This window comes from Sinohyriopsis cumingii, chromosome 15 (assembly GCF_028554795.1).
Source record: "Sinohyriopsis cumingii isolate HCF-2022 chromosome 15, ASM2855479v2, whole genome shotgun sequence".
NCBI lineage: Eukaryota > Metazoa > Mollusca > Bivalvia > Unionida > Unionidae > Sinohyriopsis > Sinohyriopsis cumingii.
This window is the reverse complement of record NC_142975.1, coordinates 31,394,452-31,418,340: the sequence shown is the minus strand read 5'-3', so window position 1 is coordinate 31,418,340 and position 23,889 is coordinate 31,394,452. Positions and strand designations below refer to the sequence as shown.

The 23,889-nt window shown below is 37.1% G+C and overlaps 1 protein-coding gene across 1 annotated transcript in view; it reads left to right on the top strand.

Annotated features, from left to right (window-relative positions):
- The window catches only part of LOC149781499 (uncharacterized), a 314,868-nt gene that overhangs the window by 9,714 nt on the left and 281,265 nt on the right, over nt 1-23,889 (top strand). The window contains exon 3 of the mRNA XM_089934975.1: nt 22,264-22,401. Within this exon, the coding sequence (XP_089791101.1) occupies nt 22,264-22,401 (138 nt within the window). The remainder of the gene's footprint in view (nt 1-22,263; nt 22,402-23,889) is intronic.

Here is a 23,889-nt window from a genome sequence, read left to right as displayed (position 1 = left end):
AGAATTTTTTTTATGCATGGCAATGTTACAACATTTAATGTTCAAGTAATAGCAAAGCTTGTACATGAAGTTTTAAAATTCTTGTGTGCTCTGTCCAAAATATATATAATAAAAAAAGCTATGTCCATTCATTTTCTGTCAAGACCCTTTTCACCTGTGTCTCAGTATCTGTGAAATATCAAAAGAATAATTTTGTTTATTTTGACACAATGTAATACCATCTAATTGACTTGGGATAGTACATGTTATTTTAGGATGGAAGACTTTCAGTTCAGATTTCATTTTCATGAGAAATAACATGCCAGATTTCAACCTTAATGTCCACGTGTTTTAATTTGAGGTTTTGCAAGTCCAAATATTAAAAGTGTTTTCAATTGCTGTCACAATATATCACTCATAATCTTGCAAGAAAATACTTTAAGCTTTTCCCAGTTTTCTAAAGCTGGCCCAACTGGAAAGTTTTTATTTGGGTCAAGGCCTATAATTCATCTTCCTACAGTCTTTGGTGGCTTGAATAGTCTCCTAAAATAAGCTTTGGCAGCCTTTGAAAAGGTTTTTTCTCGAGCAGTAAAGCCTGTGAGCTGTTCCTGAAATCAAGTTAAATAAACATTAAATGCAAAAAAATCATAACGTTGATAGTTGTAGTATAGCCATAATTTTGTAAGTATAATGTTGTCAGTAGAGAATCTGGAAATCTTTTTGTACAAAATGCTGAACATCATTTCATAGTACAGTAACAGCAATTTAGTTCAGTGAATAAAGATTCCCAATTAATGAGTCATGAGGAAAAAAGATCAAAAGAGTGAAAAAGTCTAAAAACAATATCCATTTTCAACAATTTTCAGCAATGTCACTTGTTATTCAACAATTTCTAGTGAACGTGATTACTAATGCATATCAGTCACTCATTTGGATAGACATTTGTTTTAAAGTTTTGCAGTTTTCATGTAGATAATGTCCCTTTGATATAAATTTTTACAAATACGTGTACCCTTTGAAATACAAAACATATTTCTTGCTAAGAAAAAGTTTAAAACTTAGGATCATGATTTGGAAAATTGATCTGTTGGCACTTTCTGAAAATGGAATTTCCTTGTTCTGACTGAACTTTGACCCATATGGCTGAGACTAAAATTATGTTCAAGCAGCAGCTGATATGTTGCTAAAGAATCAAGCAGGTTGTAAAAGGACGTCTGTTTGTTGCACATTAAGAATCATTTAACAGCAAGATACAAGACATCATTGGATCATCATTTGATCTTCACAATGAAAAACTGGAATATTTAATGGTAAGTTCTTTTTTGTATTAACTCAGTATAAATAAAAACATTAAACAGGGTTCTTAACAGAATTCTGAATGGTAATTCAAAGACTGTTCCCAGACCACAAATATCAATTTCCAAGACATATTTTGGCTGATCTTTTATATTGGTTAGGTATCCAGTTTAAGACTAAGGTTTCTCTCTCTTTCTTTCTCTCTCTTTCTTTCTCTCTCTCTCTCTCTCCTGCTCTTTGAACTTTGCATATTATAAAGGATTATCTCCCTTTCATGGTTTAGTTACTTTCCGTAACAAGTTAATTAAAAAAAGTTATTTAAATTTTCATAGACTTTCAAAAACCTCAGTGTGATCTGCTTGATTTTCCCAAACATTCAAGTCTGGGATAATTTTACTCCATTTTCCCCAAACTTTCAAGGCTGGGATAATGCTGCTCCATTTTTCCCAAACTTTTAAACACCTTATGAACCCTGTTACATTGAATAATAATTCATTTCAATGCTGCTACTGAACTTAAGTCTTTAAAGAAATTTTGTTCTTCAGGTTAATGAGTTGTGGCTAGTTTTTGTGTGTGTGAGTGAATTTTGCTCTGCAAATTGTTTTTAAGTGTAGCTAAATTTGAGAGAAAGAGATTTTTTCGATAAATGTGATAATAATAGGTGCTAATTTAACATTTACAAATTATATCTGCTTAAAATAATTGATGCTGTTATTTGAAAATGAAACAAAATCTTGGCTGTTGGTTACCTACTGCCAATTTTCCTGTTAACACTTTCCACAATGCCGAATCTTGCAACCTTGAATTTAGTTGTCTCTCCTACAGTAAACAATGTAATATTTTCTTGGCTCAGCAATCTGCCACATTCTCACAGTATTGTCTGTAATGTGTTGGTCAGGAATTCAGATCGTGATAATGTAAGATTCTGAGTTAGCCATAGCTGCAGACATTTCTGCGAAATGTCTTTTGACAAGATATATTGATCATAAATAAAAAATAAAAAATATTTGAAAGTGACATAAATTCTTGATTTTGAACACTTCAGGAATTGATATTGACTAGTGTTTGGCCTTACCCTACTTTCTGGCACAAATTACCTACCATTGTGGGGGCCCCGAGTGGTCTAAAGCGCTCACCATTCCGGATCACTGCCATCTCACCTCTGTCTGCATGGGTTCGAGTCCAAGGCCCAGCTAGTGTGGGTATGTGAGAAAGCCTGCCAGTAGCTTCTCATCGGTCGGTGGTTCTTCCCTAGTTTTCCAGGGTTCTTCCTCCACCAGTTATACTGGCTGCCATGTATAGCCTATCTTGTGCTGAAAAATGGCGTTAAACCCTAGAACAACCACAACCTACCATTGTGTACATAAGAAAATTTAATTTGGAGCACCAGAATATATGTAGGGTGATGCTGGGTGGGATGGCACTTAACACATATTTAATTCCATGAACATACCTGTCAACTCTTGTGCTGGAAGAGAAACCTCCCAATTTTTTAGGTCTCAAGTTCATAATATCTCCAGACTTTTGCAGAGAACTCCCAATTATTACATTATGTCTGTTGATTTTCATATCTCTTGACAAAAATCCTACATAGATATATTGTATACAATCCACAGAAACCATGTTCTATTTTATCATCTGTGAATAAGCAGCAGGGAAGTTTAACAGACCAGCCGTTCCAACCAAAATAAACCTTCCTACGAGAACTTTCTCCGTAGAAGCCTCAGAAAGCAGAAATAAACCTTCCTACGAAAACTAATTTGCGTAAAATTCCCACCGAGTGCAATTTATGTGTGTATTTGGGCAAGTAAAAAAGGAAGATTTTTTGGGGGGGGGTCTGGGGATATTTTTTTGTGTTAATTTGATTTTGCAACTTTGGGCTGCTTTGGCCAATTTTACGTCGCATTAAAATAATATACTTGAAAATAATATGAGTCGGAAAACTAGCACTGTTGGAGAGCCTCATTCTGCTAGATTAGCGCGAGAAAAATTAGCGTCACTAAAGAAACTTATCCCGGCAAAACAATTATATAAGAGAAATGTTCGAGCACACGAAGACACAGAATTCGGAATTGCCGAGGTATCGTCAAAATGGTTAAAACCAGTTACCGAAACAACCGAGTGAGTCGTATATGGTGAGAAAAGAGACAAGGATATCATGAAAAGTGGAATTTTTCCCATGTTGAAAGGTATTGAGGAACAATCGCGAGTATTACCAGAGCGATTAGCAATACTAGCACAACAACATGGGCAACAACCTGCAATTGATTTTGAAGCAGGTAAAGGAAAACCTGGAGTAGGAAAACCTGGAGTAGGAAAAGGGAAGTTTAATATCGAGAATTTAAGAGAAAATTTCACCGAGGATGGATGGGAAATAATATCACGACCGCTCTCGACGCTGTATCCTAATATAGATCAATTTGGTAAATTTGCGGAAGATTATTTTAGTTTTCGAAATGAATTTCTGACTGGAATAGGAAAAAAAAGATATGCAACTCGTGACAGTTGGTATAGTATGTTATATAAAGTTTACACGGAAAAAACACAGGTGAGTAAGGTAACGGATCCATATTACAGAAGATTTTTAGCAGCAGCAAGAGATACACAAAAATATAATGTGGAACAAGCGAAGGAAGAAAAGCAACGATTAAAGGAAGAAAAGCAACAAACGAAAGAAAGAAGACAACAGGAGAAGGAAGAAAAAGCTAAAACTTCACGGAAAGGAAAAGCAAAATTAAAAGAAGATATTCAACCACAGGAGGAAGATATTCAACCACAGGAAGAAGAATTTCAACCACAGGAATTAGGAGCCAGACCAAAAGAAAGAAGTCGACTTCAGGAAAAAAAGAAAAAACCAAAGAAAAAGGATAAGAGCGACCAGGAACCAATAATTCAACCAAGCGACTATGAGCCACCTGTGATGGGGGAAAAAATTGCATCTCGTTCAAGATCAATTGATCCTAATTTACCCTCTGATATTTATTTGAAAGAAGACAGTATAAAATTACTCGAAGGTGATTATTCAAGATTAATGATCGCTGCGGATGATTCTCCGGAAAATAAAAGTTTATTTTTGCATAAACAATTTGTTGATACAGTCAGAGGGGTGGATTGGCCGGCGATAATTTATTTTGGTAGTTTAGGAAAACCGATAAATTATTACGATTTTGGATTTTTAAAATTTTTAAAGGAGGTTGATGAATATCAAGAATCTCAAAGAAAATTATTATCATCGCCATCATATCGTGAAATACCCTCACCGCAGTCACCAGAAGAAGATATCTTTGATGATTCATCGTTGGGAGGACCGTTTCTCAGACCACCATTGGCGAAGGTAGAGCAATTGCAAAAGCTTTTAAAAGAACAAAAAAAACAAAAAGAACAAAAAAAACCAAAGACAGGAACCGGATATACCATTTGCCCTGACAGCGTTGTCAACGACGTGTCTCGCCTCGAAGTATTAATCGGAGGAAAACGAGCTGGAAATAACTCTCGTGAAATAATCAACAAGGCCTCAGATATTTGTCAGCGATTATTTCGCGGTGGCGTCATCGACTCTCATATTTACAAGGAGTTCGTCGATGAACTCATCGATTAAAACAACATAATTGAAATAACATGATTGTTCACAAACATCAACGCAGACCCAGACAGGTCCGCATAGTAAACTCTCGATTGCCTGTATATAAATATATCCACGGCAATGGACTCGGAGATATCGTTAAAAGTTTCGTCACGCGAGTAATACCTAAAATCGGACCCACAGTCAAGCAATTCGCGTCAAAAGCAATAGGAAAGATTGGTGAGACTGTCATCTCTGGTATCGGCAATTTGGCCACTAAGGGCTACGATGCTGTCAAAAGCAGAATATAAAATTTAACGCGTAAAAAACAACCCGTCAAATTACCTAGCACCAGCGAAATGCCCCCCGAAGTCAGCAAAGCCATAAACGACGCAGCAAATAAAAAAATAAATGACCTAGCAAAGGAAGTTGCTAAGACAAATCTAGCACAGGAAGTTGCTAAGACAAATCTCACAAATACAAGCTTTATTTCAGGCAGCGGTCTTCGTTTTAGATGAGAATCTTATTAATAAATGTTCGCACAAGTGTCAAACGAAGTGTTCGACATGGACGAGCCTGTAGGCAGGGACACATCCGTGCGAGATTTCCAGTATTTCTCGTACGATGTAGTTGAACCAAATAATCTAATCACTTGGAAATTCAGGTTCACGATACAACGAGATATTTTCTTCCATCTGAGGCGTATATCGAAGTTGTTGGCAAAATTATTAGGACAAACAATACCAACTATGAAAGAAATTTTGAAGTCGGATTCGTTAACAACGGTATCATGGCATTATTCAAGAGCGCCACTTACATGATTGACGGAAGAGAGATCGAATCAATTACAGACAACGTTGATATAGCAACGACGATTATAGGCCTAGCCAGGTACTCGGATGATTTTACCAGGTCAGCCGGTCCTAGTATGATGTTCGCCAAGGATAATTCCGACTTTCCTGATTCTTTCCCGTATGAAAAGAGACCACCTGTTACTCGCGCTGTTCCTCCTGTTGCTGCCCCCGTCGAGGACATAATAATTGGCTCCAGTGTCGATTACAACCTCGGATTTGCCACGCGGAAAGCTATGTTAAGTATAGATGAACGAAAATTTTCTTGTGCAATTCCGCTATCTCACATTTTTGGATTTTGTAGGCATTTCAGAAAAGTTATTTACGGAGCAAAACATGCGATTGTTTTTATTCGAGACACCGAAGGTAATAACAGAGCCATCTGGCGAGAAGTAAGTTTGGATGATGTTAATATCGGTAAGGTTATCCTGACCAAATTTACCTTGTGGATGCCAGCGATAGTTCCATCGATACTTGAGGAAGAAAAATTATTATCATTCATGAATCAAGGCGGAAAATCCGTCATGTCCTGGCTGACAACTATGACCGACTCCTTCGATGTTAATATTTACGGAATATTTACCTGGCGAATTGCATCACAGCAGGGCTTCTCGGCACCTAGGCACATCTTTGTTGCTCTTCAGTCTGTAGGTAGATATAATCAAAATCGCAGTCACATGATATTTGATAATTTCGAAGCAACAAACATATCACTGAGAATAAACGGCCAACAAGAACCATCAGAGGAAATATCAATTGATTTTGAAAATTATTCTACGGCCCGCGCGTATCATCGCTTGCTAAGTTTCATGGGTCGTGATCAAAATATCGATACCGGATTGCAAATATCACAGCTGGATTTTAATACTCGCTATCCTATCTATTACTTTTCCTTGGAACATCTCGACCTGGTAAAACAATCTGTTGTCGATATTCATTTCAAAGCCAGAATTAACACAGATGGAGCAGCAGCAAGAGCTATCGCGGTGATTCTCAGTGATAGAACAATGATCTTGGAAGGTATCAGTGGCAGAATGAGAGTCATCGACGCTCCTGTCGAGAAAATGTAACCTGGATTTTCTAAATTTAGATTAAGCGATTATTAAATATGCCATACGAACACGTCAGTGTAACTCTGACCCCGGGTCAGATGAAAAAGCTACAAACAGCAACAGCAAAACGATGCGGTTTGAAATTAACCCTGAAAAATGATCAAATTCAGGGCGGGCCTAACAAACTATCGCTAACTAAGAGTCAACGCGAACGTTTCTCCAAGGCCAAATCAGCGAATACTGGTGTTCTTGTGAGTCTTAGCATAGGCGCCATCAGAGACATGGTCAAAACGGGTGGATTTTTCCCTCTACTAGCCGCTATTCCTAAATTGGTACTTGGTGCTCTTCCGTCAATTGCAAAAGCTATAGGATTAGGCGGGGCGGGAGCCATAGGTGATAAACTAGCAAAAGGTATAATGGGAGGGCGATACGGTAAAAAAAAGGGAAACGGTCTTTATCTAGGACGACCTCCCATGTACGGATCCGGCCTAAGATTAGCACGCCATATTCGAATTTAGATTTACTCAGCGAAGCAAAAAATAAAAAAATAAAATTTTTCAGAGGCGTATTTATGCGGGATCAACTACCAGAAAAACCGAACCCTACCGAGACAGGAATAATAAATCTCGACTTAAATACCGGCCCTGGCACACACTGGGTTGCCTACGCGATTAATCCTCGCGAAGTTGTTTATTTTGACTGGTATGGATTAGCGCCACCGAAAGAATTCATTAGTTACGTGTCAAAGTTGAATATTCCGATTTGGTATTCGACGCTCCCGACAGAGACATTAACGGATCCACCAATATGCGGCCCAGAGTCAATTAATGTTCTTGACGCAATTTCAAAATCATCCAGTCCGTATCATAAAATTGTATTTGAATATGCCGTAGATAAATATCATGGTTGACATTTACGGTAGATCCCTCTACAGGAAGGAGGAAACAAAAATAGGCAACATCGATACATCAAAATTTGCAACCAAGAGCGATATTAACAATCTTCTATCGCTGTCAGAAGTGGATCCTGGCGAAGTTGCTATTTTTCAAAATACTGAAGGAAGATTACAAACCAGCAACGTGAAAATAGCTGATATAATCAAGCGAGACGAATATAATGATCACATTGGTCAATTTACTCGCCAATCGGAGATGGTATTAAAATCTATCGCTGATATTACCGATATTATCGCGGAGTTTCCCCCAAAGGCCGATATCGTGGATATGAAACAAAAAAATAACGAGTTATCAGCGGCGTTGCTCCTAAAGGCTGATAAGACATTACACGATGATCTTCAGGATAGAGTATCGAAAAGATTTAACAATTTAACTCGGGATCTTAAAAAACTTGACGAGGTATCAAATAAACTTAGCAAAAAACTCGACGAGGATATAAAAAAATTCATCGATACCTCCTCAACTACACACAACGATCTCAACGAGAAAATAAGAAAAATCAACGATGAAATTGCCAAAATAAATACCGCGATGGGTCAGAAAATCGATAAAACATCAATCGACAATCTCAGCGAGAAAATAAAAAAAATCAACGATGAAATTACTAATATTCTTGCCGAAATTAACGAAGTAAATATCTCGATGGGCCAGAAAACATCAATCGACGATCTCAACAAAAAAATTAGCGAGGAAATTAATAAACTCAGCGATGTTGTTGCTCCTGAATTTACCAAGGGGTTTAACGCGATACGTGAATCGATAGATGAGAAAATAAAAAAATTCAACGAGAATATTGCCAAAATCAACGAGGAAATTAACGTGGTACGTGAATTAGCGCGTCAAAAGGTCGATACATCAGTGTACGACGGAGAGATTCGAGATTTAAACACGAAACTTCTCAACGCAAACACAAAAATTGACAACAAGGTCGATGGATTCATTTACCGCACTGATATACCAAAATTGAGCTCGGATCTTCTCGACGTAACTACAAAAATTAGCGATATTAACACAAAAATATCGTCAATGAACCTTGGAATATTAGCGCATATTTCGATACCAGCGATAGTAGAAACAGAAAATATTCCTTGCCATGTTCCATTTGTGGTAAAAATACAGGAACTTACTTAGACACCTGAGAATAACACATTTAGCTTTCTCTTTCCGATTATTGGTGTATATCGAATATATTTTATCTCCAGGATAAGATTCAACATAAAAACCAGAATTCGTGACTCTCATGAATTTCATCCCGGATTTTTAATTCTTCCAGCATACGAAAAATACACGGAACTATTCATACTAGAACCACCAGATAGAACCCACACAGAACCATTTCCCGTTCTTGTAATTTTCGAATATTTATCCGGAGTACGCACAATTGGCGAACCCAAACCAACTTTCAAACTAGATGATATGGGAAGAATTGTGAATTCGTAATTGTTAACATTAGATACTAATAAATGACCGCATCGGATTATCGTTACAATCAGGCGCGATCATGGCAAGATTCGTTAAAAAAACTACTCGACGATTATCAGATAAAAATAAAGAAATACCAGCGCAGATTAGTTACCATTGATGTTGCTGTGTACGCGGTAAGTGCAATAGTCGCCGGTGCGGGAATAATATTATCCGCGGTAACAACAATCGCGCCAATCGTTGCAACGATAATAATCTCATCGACAACGACAATCGCTGGTGTTCTCAATATCATCGCGAAAAAGATATCCTCGTGCACGAGTGAAAAATTATCCCTGTACAAGAACAAACTATCCCAGGTCAACGGCGCGTATTCAAAATTATCATCGCTGCTTTCCGAGAGTCTCAACGATGGCGTTATATCCGACCTAGAATTTTCCTCGATGATAAGTATTTACTCCGAGATTGAACAAATAAATATTAATAATGTCGGAACTAGCCCAAATCGTGACAAACACGACACCGCTGACAACAACACTGATATCGGCAAGCTCAACCAATCCAGAATTTAGTATCGACTTTCCAACGCCAATTATCGTTAAAGAAATGGTGTTAACACAACTGCGTGCTTATAACAGCTGGCCCAATATCAGATCGAAATCATTTGGCAAATTATTATCAAATAATTCACTTGTTATCGCTAATAAAACCCGTCCCGATGGAACTCCCGATTGGATCACCGTTGGCATACCAACAGGTAGTTACGAAATTAAGCAGATCGATGCGGAATTTACCAGTAGAATATCGAATATAACCGGCGATGCTGCACCGGGAATAAAGATATTAACACACGAACCAACGCTGTCATCGATCATCGAGGTAAAATCGCCGTATATGGTCGATATTTATCATTCGTCGATTAGGACCGTGCTAGGTTGGCCTGAAATTCCACCCCCCCGAAAAACCAGCTCCTATAGAACCAAAAAAATCTGATTTTATCAGTGACAAAAAAGATTATCATAATATCGTTCCAAATTACAAGGATCGTTTATCCGAATTTGAAAAAGATCCAATTTCTAAATATTTAATATCCGGACCTGAATTAAGTCCATTTATGTTAGCGGGAATAATGATGTTGAGGAAAGATAAATCACAATTTAAATCGCAATTTTTCTCTGTAAATGAAATTAACAAATGGCTTAAGGAAATTAATGACGAACACGAAAAACAACTAAAATTATTAAAACAATTTTTTCATGAATGTATCTTTGATGTGTCGGGCTCATGTAGCGAAGTTATCATATGCGTGGAACGATTAAATCAATTAGCATTTGATATGGAAAAAATAAACGAATTAGCGATTAAAATATTAGCTTCCGTTAGATTTGGTGATATTTTGGATATCACTACTAAACAGATATTTATGGAAAAAAACAAATTAACCGATGAAACTCTTCCAAATTACAAATTTCCCGGCTATAAAGTTGATTAGATGAGAAAATCCGTCACTGATACCATCGATGAATTATTTCCGAAATTACACGAAGCGTGGACCAAGAAAAAATTACAATCGGAATTAATTCTCAGGCATAATAATGATCCTGCCGAGCAGGGACGGCATATCTCGCCAGGTATCGTTAATATAACGGAAGTTATAGCGATTTATCTTCACGCGGATGTTGTTGAAAACAGCTACAATGTGGATTCGTCTGTATCAGGGCATGCGCAGCAGGGATTTATCTTATATTCGTTTTCACCTAGCGTCTCTCCGGGTTATTTGATAATAAAAGAGCCAGTAAATCCGTTTTACCTGCGATGTCATAATCGATTATTATCGAAGATAAATTTCAATCTAACGGATCAAAATGGACATTTGCTTGATATACGCGGAGAAACGCTAAGTATCAGCCTCCTGGTAAGATCGTAAAAATCTTCGATTTTAAATCTGTCCACGGGAAAAAAACAGGCCAAAAAAATAAATAAAAACCAGGAAATTTTTCAAAATTAATAGATTTTTTTAATTTTTGTTTTTTTTTGTTTGTAGAAATTTTCAAGAATCGGAAGATTCCTTAATTCTGCTTTCATCGACCAGCTTTTTCAGCTGCCTGACACGTGAGCTTGTAATTTTTCTCGACTCGTATTCGTCGGACAATCTCAATCTAACTTTTTCTACCAGCATCGATAATTTAACAAAATCCTCGATTTGATCATCGCTGACAGTAGCAAGCGATTGATACATGGCAATTTGGATTTTCTTTATAAATTTATATTCGGACGGAAACGTGTATCTGTATTCGAGTTTCCCCTGAACAATTGTTTCAAATTCGGATCGGATTTTACCCGCGTCCAAATCCGAAGATAAATTTATATTTTTCTTTTTCAGATCCTCGATGGCCTCGATGATATTATTTATATTCTGTTCGTCCATTATATAATTTTTGTAATATTCAGTTATTTTTTAAAAATCTTCGTCTTCATTTTCCGAATCGAATATTATCGGAATATAAGAAAATTCGATCCATTCGCCAAACTTATATGAGAACGTCGCGTTGATTATTTTTTCTGCAGCGCGTCGTACCGATTGTGAGTCAATACTATAATATTTCGCAGCGGCGTACATTGACTCAAATATAAGATCTTTGCCTGTTTCTCGATTTTTCGATTTGACCCCCTTAGCTGGTCGCCGTCCGCCACCGGTATTACCAAATCTTGAATTTTCACTCTGTGTCACCGCGCGAAGATTGGATATATTGTTGTTAAGTTTATTTCCGTCGATATGGTCGATAACAAGATCGATTTTGATAGGTCCGTGAAAACACTCATATACGAACTTGTGATTGGAATAACCTTTTATTCTCTTATTCTCGAAAAAATTAAATAACAGATAACCTGCATTACTAACTCTACCAACATTTTTCTTTGTTCTGATATTTCTGACGATACCATCCGATGATGCTTCGTATCCACTGATCGTAGGATGAGATTTGAACTCGTACGTGATTGTTGTTGTAGGAATCGTTGATTCTGGATTCATATATGATATTCTATCTGTCTAAATCGTTATTTGCTTTGAATCGATTAATATAATCTTCTTCGCATGTTATCACCGACGAGGATCTCTTTTCGTAATATCTCTGTAATTCTCGATAATTTTTCCCTCCGCAGGCCAAACACAACCAAGTCTTTCCTCGAGTGCCAACTTGGCAAACTAAACATCGCTGTGGTCCTTTACTGCCACGTCGAATCGCATATATATGAGCGCCGCAATAATCACCTCTGCAGGATTTGTCGCATGATTTTGTTGATCTGATTGTTATCCACACGCATTGATTCATTATAATTTAAACATTTGTCTAAAATATAATCAATGGATGCATTTGATCTTGATGAGGCAGAATATATTATACCTGAGGTTGACCGAGCGAAAAAAGAATTTTTCGATGATGGAGCTGTTCATACTTGGTCGACATGGAAAACGAACTCTGTTGATGCTACGATGAATTTGGAGCGAGCCAAAAAAATAATCGAGCATATAAAAACAGAGCACAAAGAAGAAAAATTTATCTTCGGTATAAAATTTATCGCACAAATGCCTGACGATACTTGGATTATTCGCGATAAACGAGATCCCGTGCGTGGCGGTAAGAAATGTTATTCTCGATAAAAACTCTAAACCCGGATTATTATTGGGAATCGATGGTCCTTATTATGCCAGGGCGTATCCATCTAGCGCTGTTGTTTATGGAATTTATAGGCTGAATAACAACCCGGACGCGAAAAATCTACCCGCGATGAAAGAATCGCCGATGATAAACTGCGTGGCTGAGCGCGTTATCGAGCACATGAAAAACACTCGGCGTGGATCTGGTCTGACCCAGTGAAGGTTGGATAAAATTAACGCGTGGGCAAGAACCGTTGCTGATGGTGCATCAGTGGATGATGTGGCTGCGTTGAGTAAAAAACTGAAATTTCCAATCACAGTGAAAACGCTATCGGGAGAAATATTATATTCATCACCGTATAAATCTCGAGGAGCACCAATCGAGATTGTTGATCATAATTCACACGCGTGGACGCAGTCGGTAATGATATTTCCGCGGGATCGTGTTGTTAAATTTTATCCCGTGGAATTTTCCACGGCAGATAATAAATCTGTGGAATTTTCTACGACGGACAATTCCGATGCCATGTTTAGATATATCAAAAAATTAGCCGCGTCTGATCCAATATCGATTTGGTTATTCTCGAGCGAAGAAAAATACGATCAGTTTATTCTGCCATGCGGAGATATTTACCGTGATGAAATATTACACGAATCGATGAAAAATCTCGCGGTGAAATATTCGTCAAATCCCGATCAATTACTAACGAATTGCTTTACAGTTCCATCTGTTGCTGCTCACGCTGCCAGAGAGAGAAACTCGTGGAAACCTACGAGAAACGAATATCTCGCTGATATTCAACTTAGTTGTATCGAATACGGCCATGGCGGATTGTGGAATACCAAGTACAATTTCGAAGATATGATCTCCGTTGACATGAGCGCGTGTTATCCTGGAAGTTTCCTCGGATATGGCAATTGTGCAGATTATTTTGCTAAATTTGGCCATCCTACCAGCGAGATGACAAGAGTGGCAATTAACGGGCCGTTGCCTGATTTTACCATGACCGGATTCGCTTGCGTTACTTCGTTTGAGTTTGCAGAAAATTTACATAAGATTTGTTATATTTGGTTCGGTAGGCATTTATCTCAGCGTCGTTGGGTTCCTACGGTGTTGTTGAGATATATGCTAGATTCGTCGATGTTAGTATCGTTGACAGTGAGCGAGGCAATTATATCATATAAGAAACAAACTAAGGTGTGGTTGCCAACGGATTGTGACAACGCGAAAGATATCGGAAGAAAAATAATTGGCAAATTTACTCAGGGCGGATCCGTTGATCATAAACATCGACACGCTAGGTTGTTTATCAACGATGCGGAGATGGATTTTATAATCGCCGATATGGTATCGCGAGGAATATTCTGCAACAGAGAGAATATTATCATTGACGGAGCAAAGTTAGGTACCGTAATTAGCTACCTTGACGGAGAATCAGCGCAGTATACGCATTTGAGGTCGTCGATGCTCGCTTATGTAAGTATAAATTTACTGTCGATGATAAACAAATTTTCTGATATCGCGGTAAGAGTTGCAACGGATTCGTTTTATATCGATAAAAAATACCAATACAGGCTAGAAAATTTAATCACCGATGGTAGCTCTTGGGGAACTTGGAGGATAAAAAACGAGGATATTCTAGATTATTGTGAAGACGCTGATGTCGAAGATTGCGATAAATTTCATCGAGATAAATTTGAGGAAATATCGACGGCTGCATCTGCATTTGACCCAATTTCACGTAGCAAATTCGTTTACATGAATGGTCCTGGTGGTAGCGGTAAAACAACGCGATCGATAAATTTATTTGCAAATTCCGATATGATCGTGTTGACTCCGACTCACAGATTAGCGCGAGAAATAAAGCAACGCGGGGTTGATTCTTGCACGTATCATAGTTATTTCAAATACAGCGGTGGATTATGGGATTCGGCTCGCATGGGAAATAAATATATCAACAAGATCATTATATTTGATGAAATTTGCATGGTAAATCTAGACACGCTAAAATCGATATTGACTTGGCTGGAGGGAAAAAATACCGCCGTGGTAATGTGCGGAGATCATGGTCAGCCTGATCCGATTGATGGTGAATCGCCTCACGAATGGCTCAGAAACTTCGTTGATTATTACGAGGAAATCGACGCCGATTATAGATCTACTGATATTTTACTGACCGAATTTAAGAAATTAATTCGATTACAACCGAATAAAATTCAATGTGACGTAATGAGAAGAATAATCAACGAGACTCTGATGGATGATTTTCTAAATTTGTGGCGTCCCGATCATCTAATCGTCGCTAGTAGGAAAATTGTTCGTGATATTATCCAAGAAATGTTATTCAAGTTGCATTGCGAGAAATTTCCAACATTGCAGGTGCCGTTATGCTACAGGCCTGCTGATACTAGGAAACAAAATATCAGTGTTACTTTGCCCTGCGGAGAGGAAAAGATTTTAGTCTTGAATGATATTATCTTCGTTGATATTAATCTCGTTAATGACGCGATAAACGCAGAAAAATCGCGATGGAAACTTGGATACGCAACAACGATACACTCGTCGCAGGGATTGACCGTAGATGGTCAAGTTTGGATCGTCGACGATGGAATTTCCTGGTCAAATTTAGTATATTTAGCCGTGTCGAGAGTAAGAAAATTATCTCAGCTAGGTAGAATTTGAATAAATCACATAAGTGACGCTGGCGGTAGTTGAGTATCTTTTGGTATTATTTGTAATTCTTCCTTGGTAAATCCGCGTTGAGGCGCTAACGAATCTAGGATATAAATTGCTGGTCTTCCCGATGATCTTGTTACGGCTGATATTTTGTGTGTTGTGACGCTCCAGTTTGGATCGGTTGCTCTTTTTCTTCCTCCTTCAGCCTCACCTTCTTTATACAAATACCTGACTGTGACACTACCTAGCACAGGCTGAATCGTGGAATCTCGCTTTAGGGGTATATTCGATTTTGTAATTGCAATTGCAGGTTTCATTGCTATTGTTCGAGTTACTTCGTTATTTAGCGCGTTAATCACATGAGGCAATCTCGATACCCAATCGTGAGATCGATTATCTTGAATAAACTCACGCGTGTACTGGTATCCGAATAATCTTTCCGCGAGTGTTTTGTTGAATCTTTCGACGATAGCTTGATTGCAATGAACACCTACAATACCGCATCGGATTTTAACATTTTTCTTCATCAATGAAGTAACCGCACCGAGGAATTCTCGGCCAGGATCAATCTGGAGAAGCTTCGGCCATGTTAATGGGGATCGTGAGTAAATTTCGCTAAATGCCTTGGCAATTTCTGTTGCTGTTTTATTCGATAACGGCTCTGCTTCTTTATATCTGCTAGCGATATCAACGACCGTTAACACATACTTGTATGTGACTCCGTCGACGGTATCGTGAGGAAGAAACATTAAATCAGCCTGATGGACCTCATTAGGTACGCTGACAGTGAAACTCGCGTACGGTATTTTCTTAGGTGGTGGGAGATATATTTGCCAAACTGCCTGTTTCGATAGCCACGATTTAGCGATGGATTGTTTTACTTTTGCGGCTTTGGCAAGTTTGGCTATTGCTGATTTTCCTCGCCAAAATCCTCGCGGAGAATAATATATCTGTTCCATTATTATTTACCAGCACCGAATACTAATTTACCTTTCATCGCGCCCTTTACCAGCCAAGTTGCCAATTTCTCTTTGAAATTTTTGTTAGGATTCGCGTCTAATGCGTGAATTAGCCTGATATCAGCGAGATGCCTTTGTTGTAAATCTCCACTACGATACGCAAGATCGTGGTAGTAACACGCGTTATCGATGGCGTTTACTGGTTCTTCGCCTTGATTTGGTTGGTTATTATCATCGAGTCTTATATCAAGTCTTGTTCCGGGTCCACAGTAATTGTATCCTGGTAGATGCTTCTCTCCGGGATATTTCGCCCAGGGCAGCCCAGGTAGATTTTTCATGGAGGCTGCGATATCTCCTCCGGTTCTATTTTTTTTTTTACAAATTTAAACTTGCGTGTCTTGCAAACTTCGCATTCTCCCTTGATTGCGTTCCTGTTGTTGCGTGTGACGATTTCGATTGGAGTTAGCGTAGCTGTGTGAGTGCGACACTTAACACAATATAGATCCATGTATTCTAGTAACATGAATGTAATTGATTTTTCCGCCACAAAGCGACGCGAGCAAATAAAACATCACGCGGCATTACCAAATTCGATAAGGATGATAATCATTGGCCCGTCAGGTTCTGGAAAGACGCAGTTGTTGCTAAATTTGATAATGCGATGGCTAAAATGGGACAAGTTGTATTTGGTTGCACCATCCGTGGACGATCAGCGATGTTATCAAGTGCTAAAGGAATTTAGTGACAATACCGACGAAGGTACAATCGAATTTATCACAGACATTAATGAAGCTCCCTCCGTGGAAAATTTAGACGGCGATGTTAATAATCTCGTCGTATTCGATGATGTTATGCTGGACAAGCAAACCAACCCGGCTAGGATATTCTCGCGTGGCAGACACAAGAACACCGATGTGATTTACGTGACACAGCGATACACGCAGATTCCCAAGGTAATTAGAGATAATTGTAATATTTTATCGGTATTCAACAGCGTAGACACACACACGCTGAGAAATATTCATCAGACTTGGTGTAACGGTGACATGGACATAAACAAATTTAAAAATTTCTTCAGCCGCGCTCAGGCAACACCGCATGGTTTTATCACGATCAATCTTCATGATCCACGCAGTCGGTATCGAATCGGTCTCGATCAAATTTATTCATGAGAAAAGCAGCCCAACTTTGCAAAATCAAATTAACACAAAAAAATATCCCCAGACCCCCCCCAAAAAATCTTCCTTTTTTACTTGCCCAAATACACACATAAATTGCACTCGGCGGGGATTTTACGCAAATTAGTTTTCGTAGGAAGGTTTATTTCTGCTTTCTGAGGCTTCTACGGAGAAAGTTCTCGTAGGAAGGTTTATTTTGGTTGGAACGGCTGGTCTGTTAAACTTCCCTGCTGCTGTGAATATTATTGTGATGAAATAATTATCACAATATAAAGAATTTTTGGTAAATAGAATGTTAAGTTTAAGCATTATTCACGTCAATTTATGAATTTTGTTTAACCCTTTACAACAATACTAAAATCAGAAAATAAACCACAACAAAAAAATAAACCAGAATAATGAAATTGTTAGTAATTAATTTCAGTCCCAACGATAATTACCATCATTAAATTAAAAGAAGGAATGAAGAAACATATAATGCAGCTAACGTGTCTTCAGAAAATTAATTCAGAATAAATCTGTTATTTAGTTAACAGTGTTAAATGTGTTTTGTGTTGATTATAAGAAAATAAGGTGGGATGTAAAATGCGGGGGAAAATAGTTGCCAATATGTGTTAGTTTCAGACTATGTATTTAGGCACCATTAGTTACAACAAAATAGGGCATCATTTATTTGCCAATCAATTGCTGTGCTTACATAACACACACTGTAGAACATGGTTTCTTTGAATTATATCAGAGGGCCAATCCTTTACACAAGATACAGTGTGACCCCACTATAGCATGCTCCATTATAACAGGAATTTGGATATAATGTGGTTGTGGCGTCGCTATCAAAATTTTATATACCTGTATTTTTCTTGCACACGAAAAACAAATCTTTCTGAAAAGTGCAAAAAAAAATGTAAAAAGTTTATTATCATTTTGGGGAAGAGATCTTGCATGAATAATACAAGATGATTGTGGAGTGGCTCCTGAAATTTTATACATATTTTTCTTCTTAAAGGTACGAATAAATAAAGTGTAAAATGTTTATTCTACAATCGTGTGGGGCTTTGCCAATGTCGCAAACTGCGATTTCATTTTCCTTATTGGTGGCAAAAAATACCATCTGGCGATATTTTTTTTATTGTGGACATTGTTGGCTGTTTAAACTTGTATATACAGCCCTTGGTTTGGAGTGTAGAAATTCAGAGGCCCCATGAAAGGAAGCTGCAAACCTGATATAAAATGCACTGAAATTTATCTACTGTTACATAAATAATTTCTTTTTCCATATTGACAAACCATCTTGTTAGATCATAATCCACTTATGTCGACATGAAGAATGAGTACTGTATGTTGTAAGATGTCTGCTTTTTTATTGTTGACATTTCTGGTAGTAGAGATCAATAGGACAAGGCATTATCACGTAATCTATCTTTCGTCAGATTTTTGGCCACTCGCTAGTAATATATTTACATAGACTGACATTTGTAAGTCGATGGTATGTAAAATTCCTCTTCTTTCCACTCAAAATTAAATCCCTCCAGAACACCCACATTTTCTGTACTAATCCTTGTCATCAGACCAGAACACCTGCATCTCTATCGTCCGTTGACCCATTGCTAAATTGAGTGGAAGACAGCATCACTCCACTACCACAAATGTACCCCCCCACCACCGAAAAACCATCTTGTTGGTTTATTCAATAGGCAGGGAGGAACTGTAACTACAATCGACCAAACGATGGCCTATTCCTTTTATTAAAATGTACCCAGATAAATTGTTTACTGAAATTTAAAAGAAAACGTTTCCTTTGAAGCACCGACTGTTATGAAAATGTACCAAGAAATTGGAAAAAAGATCAGTCTCAATCATGCAATACAATTATTTGATGTTACCACCACAATAAGAAACAGGCATTTGTTTGGTTCTCCAAAACTGGCCTTCAGCGGTGACTTCAAAAACACATGCACATTTCATCAAAGAAAGCCAACTACAATCTTCAGTTAAAACAAAGAACTTTTCTTCAAAGAGGTCAGTACCAAACTAAATAAAAGCAATGGAATGTGATGGATTTTTTCATTTTCCAACGTGACTGGAACATGTTTACTGTACCGTGAAAGTTTTTATGGAAAAAGTTTGTGCTTGTGAATGCTATCATTAGTGGCTTAAAACACACACTAACTTTTACAGACAAATGGGACGTACAGAAAAGTAAATGTGCTTTATCATTTGTTACGTGATTGTGTTATGTTTATTCAGACCTATATGACCTGTGACAAAATTATTGAATATTTTAAATCTGTGCATTTTTTTGATGGAATTACATGTACTTGTATTGTGGATTCAGTGTATGTGATGAAATCCACAGGTGAGTACATGGTGTTGATATTGTTCATGCTATACATTAGACATGTATATATAAACATTATACACGTATATGTACCAATCCGTGGTTCTCTGAATAAAGTAAAATATTATATACCCCTTCTCTGTTTTCACCACAGGTGTATTTCTCATTTAATATGCATTTATTTAAGATGGTAACTGTGCCAATGAAGCACATATTTTTTGGGTGGGGGTACATGCATCAATTTCTTCAGCTAACTGACCTGGTTGCTTATAACTCAGTCGGGTTCTGTGGCTCCCAACTACTGTGTTAATAGCGGGGTCACACTGTAATTGCAGTAATAAGGATTAACTGTTAATTGGCCACTGGTTTTATTGCTTGTTTATTTAAGACTAACCTTTAGCAATTGTGCTAAAGCTGATCAGAATATGGAAAGAGGGCACATCCTAGGAAAACAAATAAGGCACATCACAAGGAGAAACAGCATGTCCTTTGAGAATTTTGCTCATATTGGATCCAGAAAATCTGTTAATATTGTGTGAAAATGAGACCTAAAAAATACCACGAAAAACCTACTGATTTTTGGTCCAATTCTTCCTAGGTTTTTTAATTCGATCTCCTTATTTGGCTTTGAAAAGTTGACAGATAAGCATTAGTTTTCATCCGCAGATGCTTTATGGAGCTATTTAACTATATGTATATATATATTAGAATATTTTATTATAACCTTGTGGAAATGTTTAAGTCGGTCAAATTTACATATGTCAAGTGTCAAGTAAACTTATGAGAGAGTGGTTGTACTTTTACTCAGACACATTTGATCTTGATAAAAACTGATATCACTAATAATCTTGACAAGGGATTGAACTTTGTGATGAACTTTAACAATAATTTGTGTGGTGGCAAATATAAATCACCACAAAGCAATATTATTGTTTAAAACTCTGGGAAGAACAACATATAAAACAACATTTACTCACAAGTACATGTACCTTATCATTAACAAAACTTTTGTATTGTATTTGTAAAATTCCATTTTGGTTAAAATCCCATCATGCTGTTTATTCAATATGTTTTGACCTTTCATAATTTTTATGCATATTGTAGAGCCTGAAGGTTTGTAAATTTGAGAGACAAATGGTCACTTGTAAGAAAGCATATACTCTAATTATATCTCATAGATGACTTTAAACTGTGAAAGAATAATTCCCAAGATTTATCTTCACATGTGCATAATTTTTGTTTATAGAAAAGTGTACATGAGGCAGAAGTCTGAACATTTAGAACCAACATTAAGCTAGTTACTAACCTGGTTATTCAGTTTGATTCATTATCAGTCTACTGTATTTACTTACAGGCCATCATGGAATATAATAATTACTGACCCAAATACAAATATTTTGGACCCAGAAACAGATCAGTCTGTAAGAAAAAAGCTGATACCATAATGTATACCACTTAATAAGAATATATTTCCATTCATAATATGTCAAGACAGTTCTTTTATGTATTTCAGCAAGGCAACAAATGTTTTGCCAGCAGAACAGCTTGTGGGACCTATGCTTGTGATGAGAAAAGTATCAGATGTATTCATGGCCACACTGCCAAATCCATATGAGAGAGATTAGGATGCTTTTCGTCAGCTGTGCCAAAATTAGACCACTACATTTAGAACTTCATATATATTGATTCTGTATATGACATTGATTTCAGAGTGATACAGAGTTAACAGAAATTGTTGACAGCTTTTAAGTAATAAAATGATAAAGATAATAGATAATTATTAGTCTGTTGTAATTTTGTTAACATGTGTCACAAATTTTCTCTGTAAATATGGACATTAAGCTTGCAAATCACTGTCTTAAGAGATCTTGTTATCACAAATGGAAATTTAAATGTGCAAGAAAAATCTTGTGTGTGAAAAGGATGAAGTCCTCATTTTCCAAGGTTTTCCATGCTAAGAAATGTCCAAGTGTTAAGAGTGGTTGAAAAAGAACAAAAATATTCTAAGTGTGAATTTTCCAAGCATTTTCCAATGTTTGCAGAGGTTCTAGAAATATCCATGGTAAATTTGTAAAATTTCCATGGAACATTCTCCAAGGTTTTATTGATTAACCTTGGACATTGTGTCTCATCAAAAACAATAGAAAAAAGAACTAAATACCTTTGAAAGATGATAATTTCCATAGTTTTTATAAATTTTACATGGAAACTATTTAGCACACATGGACAAAGTAGACACAGGCAATATAGTTTTTCAATTCCTTGAATTATATTTGGTTTTTGACAGTTTTCAGAATAACATATATTGAGAAAAGTCTTGCTTTCTTTGCAGAAATTTCCACATGAGAAAGTCCGTGGAATTATTGGATTTGGAGTCAATTATTTGACAGAAAAAATGGGCCCACTTCTGTTTCATGATGAGATGCCTCAGCTTTCAACAAAGGAGGACAGATATGAATTTGGAGATAAAGTATACATTTCTTTTAATGCCCACACCATATCTTTGGAGGGGGCATATCATTTTACTAGTGTTTATTCATGTTACATCCATCATAAAGTTTTTTCCACTCGATAACTTTTTAAGGACTACATTATTGAAAGAACATTTGGAACAAGTCTTAGCATGGTAAAAACCCAAGTCAGGTTTCATGTTCACCATTTCATATCAAAACTTCTCGCATTCATCATTTCTGTTTTACTTTAAATTTGACATTCAGTTTCCACACTGTAACAGAGATACAGATTTTAAGTTTGCATTAATGCAATTTGTAGAGAGGGTTACATTTTTTAGTTGAGTATGTACTCAATTTGAGAATTTCTAAAAATGCAGATAGTTCAATTTTCTGACTTACTTTGCTGTAAGGTCATTTATGGTCATGTGTCTTAGTTCATCATCTATTGCCAGTCCCCCTTTCTTCTGGGGACCCTGGGTGGATGACTGGTGTAAGGTGCTTACCAAAACAGATCACTGACATCTGACCTGTCTGGGTGGGTTGGCGTCTTTGCTTGGTCATTATGGGTATGTGAGAATAGCTTTCTATTGGACCTTGGTACTTCCTGGTGTCTTCCAAAGTTTTTCCTCCACTAAATATACTGGTTGTCGTGTATAGTTTATAATATGCAGTAGAATGGCTTTAAATCCTGCAAAATCAATCCAAAATAAAATCTCTTTCATCGATTCAACAATTGCTACCAGTGTCATTCAGTTATAATGCTACCTGGAATATGGGGTTGCCTCATCAAAATATTGGATGAGTTTGATAATAAGGAAGATTCACATATATTAAAATGTGATTTTGATTCTGATCAGATTATCTTTATCCCACTCTGCAGAAGTCTGCAGGACCTTGACCTGTGGGTCTTGATGTGGGTCAGTTAACTCATTTTTTACTGAACCCCCAGTCACTCAGGTAATGTGTTAGTTGAAGGCCAGCCAGACACTGCATATGTTCTTTTGAAAGATGTCCAGTTTTTGGAAAATGAGATTCCTCTTGAAAAGTTTGTTTGGGCAGAGATGGAACATCAATGATGACAGGTTACAATAATGGTATGGCAGCATAGTTCAAGGAGAAAAGTCCTCACTTGAATATATTGGCCCATAGATTCAATTTATGTACCTCTCAGACAAAAAAATACCCATTCCATAATTTGGAAGGTTAACATTTAAAGACTTGTACTATTTTTTAAATGAATCTGCCATCAGAACATGGGAATTGAAGGAAATCCAGAATGTTCTGGATGGTCCTCAATTGAAAGTCATAGAGGTGCATGACATTACAGTAAAACTCGCTTATCTTGACCTTCTAGGTTATCTTGAGGACCTGTTTATGTGTAGCGTTTCAGTCCAGTCCTTAGAATATCCTTTTTTATGCTAATTTTTCCCCATTTATCTCAACCCGTTAAACTAATAGCCTCGTTATGTCAGAAGTTTCGGTCTGAAGTAACATGTGAACCAACT